Consider the following 14,283-nt stretch of genomic DNA (forward strand, 5'->3'; position numbering starts at 1 on the left):
AGACCATGATATTTGTTATTGAATTTATACTGTTCCAAATACTGTATTTTCACTGTAGTATGTCTCAGGTCACTGGTCTTATGGCTGTGAGATCCGTGCTCAAGTGGAAAAAACCACTCTACGGCTAAGACTTAAGTGTCAGTGGCAAGTTTGAGCCCAGGGTCAATCAGCTCTGGAGCTCCCAGACCCTCACCGTTTATTGCACAACAGTATGTCCACAATTATAATAATAATTATTATTCCACAATGTAAAACCAAACCCACACGCTCTTAGGCTTTCCCTGGTTGATTCTGGCACCTGGGGAAGAGGGAGTGTGGAGGGTATAACATAAATCCATGGTCACCAGTACAAAACAAACAAGAACATATCTTAAACAAAAACTCTTAAGCTGGGTGGCAAGGAGGAAACTTTTTTTTAAAGATTTTTTAAAATTTATTTATTTTACACAGAGAGAGAGGAGGAAGCAGGCTCCCTGCTGAGCAGAGAGCCTGATTTCGAGGGAGGGGGAGGGGTCATATCCCAGGAGCCTGGGATCATGACCTAAGCCTAAGACAGAGCCTTAACTCACTGAGCCACCCAGGCACCTGGAGGAAACTATTTTTTTTTTTTTTAAGATTTTATTTGTTTATTTGACACAGAGAGGTCACGAGTAGGCAGAGAGGCAGGCAGAGAGAGAGAGGAGGAAGCAGGCTCCCTGCTGAGCAGAGAACCCGTTGTGGGACTCGATCCCAGGACCCTGAGATCCTGACCTGAGCCGAAGGCAGCGGCTTAACCCACTGAGCCACCCAGGCGCCCCCGGAAACTATTTTTGATTTAAGGGATTATCCTGTACCTTAGAAATATCACAGCAAAAATATAAAGCTTTGATAAAAACACACAAAAGACTACTTCTATTTTTCATTTCAGAAGAGGATCCATTTCCTATCCTACTAATGCAATTTAAAGATATCCAAAACAGAAGGAAAGTAAATGCATTGTCTTAAAGTATAAATATTTTCAAAGTTAACATTTTATTATTTTAAATTTATTTATTATTTTACTTGAGAGAGCGAGAGGGAGACAGCACAAGCTGGGGGAGCAGCAGAAGCAGAGGGAGAAGCAGACTCCACTCCACGCGGGAAGCTGATGCATGGCTTGATCGCAGGACCTGGGATCATGACCTGAGCGGAAAGCTTAATTCATCAAGCCATCCAAGTGCCCCCAAAGTTAACATTCTAAATAGTTGGTGGTTAAGGTACGAAATCTAAACAATACTCTTCCCTTTGTAGATATGATTTTTAGCTATCTGTAAATGTGGAACATTTAAAAAAAAAAAGGCAAATGCAGAAGAAAAGCACAGTAATTACAATCACAACCTTTCAGACAAATGTGAGCTTTATGAAATGTGAACTCGAGTATAGTATAATTATACCTTTTTGAGGAAAGGCCTGTGAACTGGGAGATGAGGAAAGAAATAAAATGCACTTAAAAAATTCTAACCTTTCAGCAAAATCCATGTATGATTGATCACTGATCAGCTACAATGACGTTCGCAGAACATGGAGGAAAAAAATGTCTCTGAGGAAGAGAAGCAGAAGCTGAAATGACTTCCCAAGTACATGAAATCAGTTCTAGGGTGAAGTATATGCAACCACTTCTAAAATTCATGGCTCAGAAATACTGATGCTATCTTTCTTGATGCCAATAAAGCTATGTAAGATGTCACAAGAATGTTTAAACTGGTAAGTATAGAGAAAGGATGAATAAATTGATTATACAAATATGAAAAACAGACACTACACAGAAATAAACAGACCACTTGTCGCTGTATAACTGAAAGTCAAGTTTATTACAGAACACACTTAACAGCTCATGTACCAAGAAGTTCAGGCCTAAGTTAAGACAGCATCCATTTGGATTCTGGTTTAGGAAAAATAACAGTAAAGGAATAAAGCAGAGAATTAAAAACAAAAACAAAAAACACATAATTCGGGCTAAAAGCAATTAATATTCCTTGTGCTGTTCTTTTATCAGAATTAAAATAGGCAAAAGTACAGCCGAAGGATTATGCATTTTTTGCTTAAATGCATTTGAGTGCACGAACAGTGAGCATTCCCAGGGCCTGGTCTGCAAGCTTATGGATGTTAACAATCTACCCTTTCCTACATAAATTACTACTTGGAGCTGCTGATCACTCATTGCCACCTTGAGTGCAGGCAGAATTAATACTACGCAGAGCTATAAACATTTTTTCTGTGTGGAGAAAAAAACAGGTGTTAATTAGAAAAATACAAACTTTATTGCAGAATATACCCAGAGCCACAAAACACACAACATTCAATTGTTTTACAAATTCAGCAAGATGCACGAAAAACCAAAAGACCATGTGGGCGATCAAAGTCAGAAAGTGGGCAATTCAGTCCCATGTTTAGGTGTCTACCGAGGTAGAGGAAGTCCCCCAAGTTCAACTCTGTAGATGTGAACAATGGAGTCAAGGGTAATTTGTACAGTATCTTCCCTTTTACTAAACAGTCCCAAAAGCTTAATGACAGGTCATCCCATGTTGCAGTCATATCTTGTTTTATGTATAATAAAGGTATCAGAATTTGGAATTTCGGAAACAAATACACACAACTGCATGTTCATTAGAATAATGGCTTTGACATCAGAAGGTCCATCCCTCCACTCGAAGCACTTAAGATCGCCAGAGTCAGGAGCTGGCCATTACAAACATTCAAAGCAGTTCTCTCCTAATTCATGAGTTTCGTATCCAATATTGAGCATTTGGGGGTTTAAAAAAAGCAGTATCTGATTTGGGTTTAGTAAAATGAGAAACAGAAGATCCTAGCCGGTTTGTGGTCTATAATCCTAAATTCACTGAAAAACAACAGTGCCACCTGCTGACATAGAAATAAATCACCAACTGCATTGAAAACCAACAGTTCTGAAAAGGAAATGAACCAGCAGTACACGGTCTACATGCACGAAACAAATATACAGAAAAGGCATAGAGTCTACATACACAAAATAAGTTCTGTGGGCAATGGGACGGTGGAGAGGGAATTATTAGTGACTACATTCATGTTTTCCTCCCCAATGATCATTTATATGAAGAACAGTGATCACGGAAGGTATCAGTTAATACTAGGCTGCCACTAACAGCATAAATGAACCAGAAGCACATCGTCTCCAAATGTAAACAAAGTACATTCTTTTGCAAATCTTCACTTACAGCCACACTATAAACTTTAAAGCAGAACCAATTTATCACTGAAAAACAAGAGAAATAAAGTCAGTCAAAAGAAACCAGCCGACTGTGGGATTGTGCTGTTTTTTTTTTTTTATTGTGTTTTCAATGGAGAAATACATCATCTGTTTACAAAATAGCTCTTGAAAAATACAAGGAGTACAGATACTATAAAACAAAGCAAACTCCAGTCATGAGACACTACATACATCATGCGAAAGCAACAGTCTGATCTCCAGGTTATGAAAACTAGAATTAAAAAGTCACTACACAGAAAAGGTCCAAGTTTCCAGCTTGGCAAAACTTGGGTGCAGTTACATGAAACGTTTAATAAACTGAATTTTTTTTTCCCCCAATGTGTAAACAAAAATGACAAGACTAAATCTGTGCCTGGCAATTTCAATCTAACTCTGAAGCTACACAAAACACACACACACCTTGTACACTTCACCTGTTAGCATGACCATCTTTTTTTCTTAGGTGGTGGGAGGAAGGGCAAGGTGAGTGTGCGGAGCGAAGATGTGGGAAGCGGAAACACTGCCTACTAGACATCATAAGGTACGTTGAAAAGAAAGCCTCAATTAATGCATAGCCTAAGGGGAAAGACTACACTCCAACTTTGGAAAATTAATTTAGGAGGATGGGGAAGAGTTTAAGTAACTGCAGTTTAACATGAAAAATGCACATGTGATAGGACGGAGCACGATGAAGATTCATAAACATGCTCATCAGAAAACGTTAGGTCTGCTTTGTCCAGATTAGGAAAGAATAACTAAGTTTATCAACATCCGGCACCCCTCATACTTCATGACGATGGATGCTCTGCTGCTTAATTATGAGGACTTCTTTTCTTTGCAGAAAGGAGTTCCTAATCTATTGATCGGATAAAACAAAATGAAAAAGGAGTAGAGAGCTGACTAGATGCCAAGTGCTTGCTAGAAATGATTTTTAAAATGTTTCTACATGTAAAATTTACTGACAAATTTTGGTCAACCATTTAAAAATAAAAATTACTTTAAAATTCTTGGAGAAAATGCCTTTTGCCCACGTGTTTAAAATTGAAAATCAACTTTACTACAGAGAGGAGTTCTGTGGAGTGTACAAAATTCCGCCTGTCCCGAGATCAAATGGCCGTCCCAGATAGGGCATCACGTTCCACTCGCATTTCTTTTAGTCACCCTAAAGTTTCAGCCACAAGACCGAAATTTAGTGTTCTGTGCCACATGGCCACAGGATCATTGGTTTCACATCATGGCTTAAGAAAATACTGGCATTTTGTTTCTTATGAAATTAAGTTCTATCTTATGCATATAAGCAAATAGGGAAAAAGAAAAGGGGGAAGGAGCAAAAAGCTTTGTTTCAAAGACAACAGATTGAAGGCAAAAGAATATGGAGCTTAATAAGCTCAAAGAAAAATATCTGCTGGCTGATCGCTGATTTGTATGCACTCTAAACAATTCTATAAATAAAACTAATATATCACTTCTTAATCATGACCCCATCAAAACCAACTATTTCCTAATTATTATTTCAATGTCAAATATACACCCTTAGAGTTGACATTTCATTGTTAAGGGCTGCAGCTACCGCACAGGGACTGAACTAGATGTCCTCTCATCCTTTCTCTGAAGTGGAACAGTACGCCACTGCACAATGGTATCCAATTTGAAGACTAATGGTAAAGGAAATTTTTCAGGAAAAAATGAAAATCCATCAAGCTGAAAATCTAAAATTAGTTCTACTTTCTAATAAAAAAATACATAAAAGTGCATCATTGAACAAGGAATTCTTATGCCAGTTTGTATTGCAAATTTTCCAAACAACGCATCAAACATAAACCCAATCCAGACGTCAAATTATGGATACAAATATAGCTTGAGGTTGTTTTTTTTTGTTTGTTTGTTTTTGTTTTTTTGTTAAAGGCAGTAATTTTTTGAAATAGTTAATGCAACTGTTGCTAACACAATAATAATAGTACTCCTGGCTTCACATACTAACCTGGACTTCCGATCAAGTGCTGATTAGCCCAGTAAGGGAGGTCACAAAAAAAACCTAAATCCATTTTCAGTCATGTCTAGTCTTGTACCCTCCATTCTCCTTTTTTAGCATTTGAAGACAACAGGTTGAGTTGGCAGATATTGTTTATGGACCCCTGAGGTTGTTTTTACCGATTCAATCTCAGTTTTATTGAATTCTTGATAACAGGAATAGGATTTGCAGGGAGAGCAGGGATATCAGAAAGGTCTGTACTGGAGGTTTTCTGAGAACGAAAGCAAAGAACACAACATTGTTCAAAGCACTGTTAACTTAAAAATGAGATTTACGTTCCACTGCTTGACTCTCTAAGAAATGGATGGAAACCTTACCATAGAAGTACTAAAAATTTAAAGAGAAACAAGAATAAAGTGCAAATAAATAGGACTATTACTATAAAATTATTTGTTCTATACTTGTAATTTTCAGATAATATGAATATTTTAGCAATACACAGAAAACTCTTAAGCAATTTTAAAATACAGCTTTTACAGCCACACTCCTCTAAGAATGACCTACAATATAATTATTAAAGTCATGTTAAACTGTATTTACTTGTAGTAACACGAACAGCTGTGAAGTTAACTGGTGCTGGAGCACCCCCGTGTGGGAGAACACTTAAAGTTCACCTCACACACTTGGTAACTGCAGTTACCAAGACATTATTTTCTGACCCTACACATTATTAAATTAAATCTATACAACTCAGCAATAATTTAGTTATTCTAAATTTTAGGAAAACTTCATGTTAAAAAAACAATTAAATCACAAGCCTTCTTTAACATTCAAAAACAGAGAGATAAATTTTTAAATGTTTTATTATGGGAAATTCCAAGCATCCACACAAGTAGAGCGCATTCTATGATGAATCCCATGTAGGCATTACCAAGCTTAGCCAGCGGCCCAACCAGAACCATCCACTGTCCCCCCCCCGCCTTCACTCCCAAGCTTACTCTGAAGCAAATCCCAGAGATGTTTTGTAAGTATCTCAAGTCATCTTAAAACAATAAGGATTTTTTATTACACACAGCCACAATACTATAATTATCTCCCGGAAAGAAATATACCCCTTCTATCACCAAATATAGGTTGTTTTTTTTTTTGTAATCTACATCATCATTCTTTTTATTAACTGGGTCATTTTTCTCTCAATGTCTCTACAAATCTTTCCATTAGAAATTAAGTTTCTACCTCCCCATAAAAATACAAAAAGGTAAATTACCCACGAGTACTCATCACCATAGGGATGAATTTAATAAAACAAACTTTGAAAACAGTTCCCCACTGTAATGTGGCAGGCCAAAAGACATGCAGTCACATCACAGGAGCTGAAGACTGACGGAGACTACTTTGTCCTGGTATCAATGCCAAGCACATTTCCTCCTGCTGTTTTAGTTACTTCCTCCATCCCAAATTTTTATTAGATAAAAATTATGGAAATAAAAGACATTCTAGAAAGTCAAAATGGTATTTCTCCCTTTAGAGGCTATGAGGGTTAATAGTTAGCAAAAACACATCTTAAAATTACCACATTAAAATAACTCTGAGCCACAAAGCAGCAAGTATGTCTGCGTCGGTTCCGCAGCCTCCCCGTGAGCAGCAGCGACCTCCGCGGGTTGCGGAGCGCCACACGCTCCTCGTCTACTTCCAGTAAATACTTATGCTTTGTGTCAGAGTGTACCCTAGATTCCGAGTGTGCCCTAGATTCCGAGTATACCCTAGATTCCAAGTATACTCAAACTGAAAGGTTCAAAAAGAAAACCATTGTTTCACAAACAAAATGAAGGTTCACCAATCAGTATTCAAAAAGAAATGGATTCTAGGTGCCTAGTGTATGTAAGAAGGGACTAGCACAGAATTTCTAGGACAAATAAATAATTTGAAAGAATTATGGGTTACATTAAATTAATAATTGAAAATGAGGAGTAAAATGTGAGACAGAAACACATTTTAAAAAGAAAATATCATTTTAACCTCACAAAAAGATCCACAAAGAAATGTTTTTTAATTCTGTCATGATTCAAAATTCACTCTTTGATCTGTAGAGAAAGCCATTATATGACTACTGCATATTGTGACTAGTGAGGATTTAAATAATTTGCAGTATCAAATAACATATAAGGGGGTGGGTTAGCATCTTGACAGTGCAAAACAACTATTCTATCGAATCTGAGGCCCCACCTTGAAACTACGATACACACTGATATGCTAGTGAGTTAATTACTGTTACAGTGAACATTTTAACAGTCTTCTGTATAAGCTCATTTTAATTCATTATACCACACTAATCTTAACATTTATAAAACTCTCCTTGCTTTTTGCACTTAGTACCTGAGAGGCCAACAGAGAAGCCGCTGTGTGAATAGTTTCTGATTGAGTTGTACTTGTCTCTGTATCAAGTTGTTCCTGTGAGACAAAGAGGACGGGGGAGGAAAGAGACTTAAAAAAAGAATAAAAGAACATGACTGGGTTTGGTGGCTAATAAAGAAGACAACTTGGAAGACAGGAGGATCAAGAGAGAGGTGGGACCACATCACAAGATCATGTAGTGAGCCTGGCGCGGGCTGCCTCGCCCGTCACATCACTTCTATTTCTATTTGCCTACTTCAACTCCATGGGCACGGTCAAAATATCTCCTGACTTTCCAACTACCTCCAACTTAGACATCTGGAGCAGATAATAATTAAAGACACACACAGGCACATTATGAAATGTTGCCCAGACAATAATTAATACACTACAAATCTAAGCCCTAGCTTATGTGAAAAAAACAAAACCTGGTTAATATTATTAAATAAAACTACCTTCTCAAAAGGATAAAAACTGCTCCCACACCTTTGATTAAAAGTAGAAAAAAGTCCCTAAAATATTTTTTTTGTTTTGTTTTGTTTTTCCTCCCCCCACCCCAATAACCAATGCCCTGTCTACTCTGAGTGCTACCTGAAAATACAGGGAGAACCACGTCAGGCTGCTGCTCTCAACGCTTTTCAAGCTGTGCACAAAACAAAATACTACATACACCCAGAAACAGATGGAAATAAACATGTAAAAATCTGAATTTCTGTAAAACAGCACAGATAGTAATAAAACAATGAAATGTCAATTTTCTCTTATGAAACAAAAGAGGGTAAACAGGATGCAGGTAACAGAAATGGAGTACAGGCTTTCTGAAGCACAAATTGGAGTGATCTACTGAGTTTTACAAGTAAGCATATTATTTGCCTCAGTAACTCCTCTTTCATTAATTTAGTGGCTCAGTGGGTTAAGCCTCTGCCTTCGGCTCAGGTCATGATCTCAGCGTCCTGGGACCGAGCCCCGCATCAGGCTCTGCTCAGTAGGGAGCCAGCTTCCCTCTCTCTCTGCCTGCCTCTCCGCCTACTTGTGATCTGTCAAATAAATAAATAAAATCTTTAAAAAAAAAAAAATTTAGTCTAATAAATATAAATGGACGGCAGGTATTTACCCACAGTCAATACTACAGTAAAGAAGAACTCTTTTTTTTTTAACAGAAATAACTACAATAATTGGAACTGTTTAAATATAATATGGTTATGGCCTTAAGATAGCTATTAATATTTTGTAAATTATATAATCACAGGAACAATTTTTCCTGGTTTACAGAGTGAATTAAAAGATTTGAAAGCAAAAGGCATTAGTATGTGTGCCCAAATAAAATGTATCAAGACACCAAAAGAATACTTCCTAAAATGTCGATTATGGGAATAATTTGGGAGGAAGAGGATTTCCAAATTTTCTACAGTAAGAAGAAAAAGTTAAAAGCCTACAGTACATTCCAATTTCTGAAAAAATGATGTCCGGAGTCTAATGTGGTTTGGCTAAACCACTCTCTCTCATCTCATCTACCTCATCTCAGGCCCCATGCACTCCAAAAGGCTCTTGCCAGAACCTTCTGCCAAAAACTGGTTCTCAAAACATAGCATACGTTCGCACCAAGAGTGAGATGACCTTCTCATCTTGGACTGCCCCAAATCCTACATATCCTTCAAGGACCACGTCAAATACTACATGGTCTTCCTACAAAGCCTCTTAATACTTCTTCAGTCAGAAATAACATCCCACTGCTCCTGCCCTTCACACCACCCCAGCAGCCTCAATTACTCTGATCTTCTCTGATAATATAATTAGTTGCTTCTACCTCTTATCTTCTCTACTTAATTACAAGTTCCTTTAAAGGCATGGAACATGGCTCACTTGTCATTTTATGCCATTCAGTACCCACCCAGATTACCCTGCATTTATTAGGACCTCAAACACTTGAGAAATTCAATTTCAGCATTATAAATTAACGTTCAAAAGGGACAAACACTTCTCTAAAAAGAATACTAAAAGCAACCTACAACCTAGAGAACGAAAAAGACAGTACAATATTCTAGAGACATTTCTATCACATCTTCCGTACTCTTGTGTATGTATTCCAAGGCTAAATTAGTATACCTTTGTTTCTGTTTTATCATGTCCACTCAAAGCAAGACAGTTAGCATCTTCGCTTGTTTCATCCTGTTTTTGAAAAAAAAAGCTTTATTCTCTAAAATGAAAAATTTAGATTATCTGCCAATCAATGCTTTAATTGATAAAAAAAATTTTAATTTTAAATTATAAAATAATTTAACCTGTAAAATCAACTATGGCCTTAAAGTAGATTACTCATTCACTTGAAAAAAAATTTTTAATGTAACATATTTAATTTGGCTTCAATATCTTCCAAACAAAGAATATGAAGAAAGCTGTTACTATTAATCAATACCACCTAAAGTACTTTCTTAAAACCACTAAATACATAAAATATTTTTTGTAAGGAAGAGAAAAAAAAGAGTTCTTTGATCTAACAATTTAGAAACTTGGAATCCTATCACTGCCATTCTGGGAAATTCACATACATACATATCAGCACTTTTTATAAAAGGTTCTGAGAAGTTCTATAAAGAGTACCTCTTTAACTTTCCCCAACTTACTTAATCACAGAATCCCCCTTGCTTAGTAAAACTTAGTAACATCCTGAAGAACAGGTGGTTTGAGAAATGCTCTCTTCCCAGTCTTAATTTTAATTTATTATAGTTATATTAAAAAACAACTCATTTGATAAAGGAAGGAAAAGGGAGGCCAAAGATGGCTGCATTTCCCATATTTGCAATTAACATCCCTTTAAAGAATAACTATTTTAACCCTAATTTCTCTGCTGTATTTACTAGGCATAATTATAATTTTAAATGCAGCTTTAAAACAAGACATAGAAACTATGTTTCTAGGAGTAGAAGAGATTTAACAGTTAACAAATTCTAATAAGGGCCTTATTTGTACCCTGCAAATAGTACAAACTTCAAGAACAGTAATTTGTCATAACTAGGCAAATATCAAACCTGACTGGATATGCAGCATTATAGAATTATTGCTAATACTCGTAAATATACTGGCATATACATACATAGATATGTACACACACACATATGGTGATAATATACTGTAGTTATGTTTTCAGAAGTCTTTATCTTTAGATACACACAGAATATTTATGGCTGAAATGCTATGCCTGGGATTTGCTTCATAACAAGGGAAAGGAAGTAGATGTGTACATGAAGGAGGCTGGCCGTGAGCCGTTAAATGTGGAAGTTAAGTGATACAAACAGGACTGTTCATTAAAATTTTGTACATGTTTGAAATTTTCCATAAGAAAAAGTTTAAAAATACATAGGTAGCATCATTTAACCATACAATCCAGGGCAAACATTAGTCTATTTTTATTTTACATATATGTAAAGCCTTCGCCTATGGTGCAAATCAAGGGGCAGTATACCTCCTGAGCACCCTGAACCTGTCTGTACACATGTTGGCGCATGATTAATTAAGACCAGTGTTTCTTTCTGGTTAAAATTTCTAATACCACATACTCATTAACAGAGAATAAGAGATCCAATTGAGGAGAGCTCCAAAGTGATGATATTCATAATAATCTTCTCCTTTAGCACCATGAGATTTAGACCTGGGTTCTAATCCTGACTGACTTTAATTAGCTTTATAAACAGAAAAACCACCGAAACTCAAGCTCCTCCTTCTGGGAAATGAGGAGATCAGCCTGTGAGATACCTCAGACCCTCACGTCTCCTGTATATCATAAAGCTGTTTTTGTTAGTCAACTCCATGAGGCTGCCAGAAACAAAACCCAGACTCTGAGAAAACATTAAAAAAAAAAAAAAATTGCAAGGAAAAAAGGGAGGGAAGTCGGTTTTAAAGAATACTTAAGAGAAATCAATCAATAGCTACACAGGGATCTTATGTAGTTACAGAATGGAACAAACAAAGACTTTAAAAAAAAAATCAATGATGATGCAATCGGGGTCAGTTGAGCACTGACTAGATATTTGATTTTTCTAAGCAGGGTAAGTTTAGTTTGTTTATGCTTTCTTTTTTGTAATCCTTATCTTTTAGATACATGATTTAAAAAATACTGATGATATATGAGGTCTGGATTTTTAATTTCTGTAATACAGACAGAGGGAGATGGAAAAGGCCCAAAGAATGAAGGTGACAGAGCTCACTGTTCCCAAAGCTACAGCGGGAATGACTCTCTACTTGTGTATAGACTTAAAATTGTCCATTAAGTTAAAAAATCCTATAATCCTACTGCCTTCGTATCTAGACAGGAAACAGGAGTGTTTTCTACTAAGGTAAGTGCAAATGAAACTACCAACATTATGCCAGTACTCCATGAGTCAGAGCTCTCAGGAGCCATTAAGGGATTAAACCATTAACAGAAGTAAACAGAATGAATAGGCATCTCCAGTTATCCTTACGTGTACTTTACTAAGATCAAAAGAAATGTGAATTCTGAATTCTGCAATGCTCTGCCAAATTCCAAACAAGTATCAAGAGACACACAAAATGTGCAGTTCCACCAAAACCAGCACACTTTTAGGTTGCTGCACAACACAGTCATGCAGCATTGGGGGTCTGAATGAAAGATTCCCAGGCCTAACTTCTGGAGTCTCTGATTCAGCGTATCTGGAGGAGGCTGTAAAATCTCTATTAGGAGGGAGGGAAAAATCACTCTGAAAAATTCTGATATATAAGCAAGGCTGAAAATCATTGCCTTAAGAATTAACTACAGATGGGTTTTCAGGATAGGAGTTGTAAAGCATGATATGATATAATCATTCTTAATTCAGGACCATTAAAGTGATAAAATTCATCAAGTTATTCATATTCAGTTAACAGGGACCATATTAAAAAAAATCTAAACCAATAGGCTTCAGAATAAGCTGGGGAATAGAACACTTACAAATTAGTGACAATAACATTTCACTATTACAGAGCAAAACACTCTCATGAGAAAAATCCAGATTTTTTTTTTCCCATTCTAAAGAAGCTTTGATGAAATAAGTAAATTCCTAAGGAACAAAATTTCAACCAAAAATCACAATGAAATTAGTTTTTGGACTGTTATCTCTGAGACAACAGTGACTGTCCTACTAACTGGAAAAAAACAGGAGAGTCAGTCCAGGGAGCAATGAAATTGTGTGACAAGTCTACTTACTTCTGTTTTATATTTCAAAACACACACCAAAATCAACGTACACTTTTAATGGTTTCCCTAAAACTATCTGAGACTTTGGCAAGGCAAACTGGCCACTAAAAAAGTGAAAGTATTGTGAGAAAATTTTCCTGAAGGGTTGGAGGAAGCAGTTATTCAAGGTCTCAAAATTAATCTGACTTTGGAACTTTGGCCAGTTATTCAGTAAGAATTCCCTGAAAACCTCAGTAACCCTGTAACACCAAGTACAGTGTAGAAACTCCAAAACTCTATTTGGATCCTGGAACTATCTCCAAAGGGGCTATCAAAGAATCAGTACACATAAAAGATGCAGCTATGAGAGAAAGAGAAACTGAGAGGACATGCTAAACTGTGCTGCAGACTAGACAAGCCAAGTTTCAATGAGGCCCAGCTTCATGGACGAGATAGGCACTGGCACTGAGACGGCAGAAGGGTGAGGAGAGACTACGGCCCTAAGGCACTACCTAAACGTTTTCTAAATGCTCTTTCTTCCTTGCTGCTTCTTAATTCTGGCTCGCAAAGATTTTCTTCTATTGGACTTTAAAATAGGCAGACTGATATTCCCATGGCTAACTAATATATAGATACCTCTTCTGTTTTGGTTTTCTTAGGACTCTCTTCTTTATGAGGTGAGGACGTCCTCTTGACTCCTACTATAGGGTTAGGTATTTTTGTTGCTGCATTTCCTGAAGGTCTAGGTGGTGGGTTTACCAGACGTGTTGAAGAAACAACTCTGGAGACCGTAGGCTTTGGTGGTGGTGAAATGGCTGGTTGTGTGGCAGTTTGAGGAATGCTTTCACTCGATGTACCTAAGTAGGTAAGTACATGAACACCAGAAAAATTACAGTAAATCCTGTCAAACAGCAAGTTACAAGTAAAGCTTTTAGTCTCTGAGTTTTATTTTTTCATCGATAATAACACAGGAACATTAAAAAATTGAATTCAAACCACTTAATCAACAAATAAAGCTACCCTTCAAAATGAAGGCTAACACCAAACACTGTGTAAGGATTCTCAAGCCTGTCAACCCCATCTCCTTACCCCCTGAGCTTTCACTGGAATTTACTTGTGGCACAGAAACTTCAGTAGCCTGTATGTTGGTCACAGATGCTGCTGTTACAGCTGGAGCAGGACTGTTTCTGCTAAAAGAAAAATTAAAAAAAAAAAAAAAAGGTGAAAACCGCAAACAGGAAAGTATAAAACTCCGTAACAAAATTTAATATGGAAATTATTATTTGAAAGAAAGGATTCTTTCATTTTACTTCTGTGTATACATCAGTAACTGACTTTATTTGATAAATACGACCAACAACCCAAAGCGCTCACTCTAAAGCAGTGCTGTCCCACAGAACCCTCTGGAACAATGTCTCATAGCTGTGCTATCCAGTACGGTAGTCACCATACAGATGAAGCTACTCTGCACTTGATATATGGCTGGTGAGCAACTGAGTATTT

General features: G+C 36.8%; 1 protein-coding gene across 6 annotated transcripts in view; it reads right to left on the bottom strand.

The window, feature by feature from the left end:
* Positions 1-1,808: 1,808 nt before the first annotated feature.
* PAPOLA (poly(A) polymerase alpha) overlaps positions 1,809-14,283 on the bottom strand; it is a 60,298-nt gene continuing 47,823 nt past the window's right edge. Inside the window, exons 18-22 of one of the 6 annotated variants that reach the window (XM_044231235.1) lie at positions 13,870-13,967; positions 13,417-13,637; positions 9,717-9,779; positions 7,593-7,667; positions 1,809-5,487 (exon numbers count right to left, since the gene is read on the bottom strand). In XM_044231235.1, the coding sequence (XP_044087170.1) occupies positions 5,392-5,487; positions 7,593-7,667; positions 9,717-9,779; positions 13,417-13,637; positions 13,870-13,967 (553 nt within the window). In that variant the 3' untranslated portion in view covers positions 1,809-5,391. Of the gene's footprint in view, positions 5,488-7,592; positions 7,668-9,716; positions 9,780-13,416; positions 13,638-13,869; positions 13,971-14,283 lie in introns of all 6 variants that reach the window. The other 5 variants (XM_044231234.1, XM_044231237.1, XM_044231236.1 and 2 more) reach the window with 5 other exon arrangements.

Source organism: Neovison vison, chromosome 13, assembly GCF_020171115.1.
Source record: "Neovison vison isolate M4711 chromosome 13, ASM_NN_V1, whole genome shotgun sequence".
Taxonomy (NCBI): Eukaryota; Metazoa; Chordata; class Mammalia; order Carnivora; family Mustelidae; genus Neogale; species Neogale vison.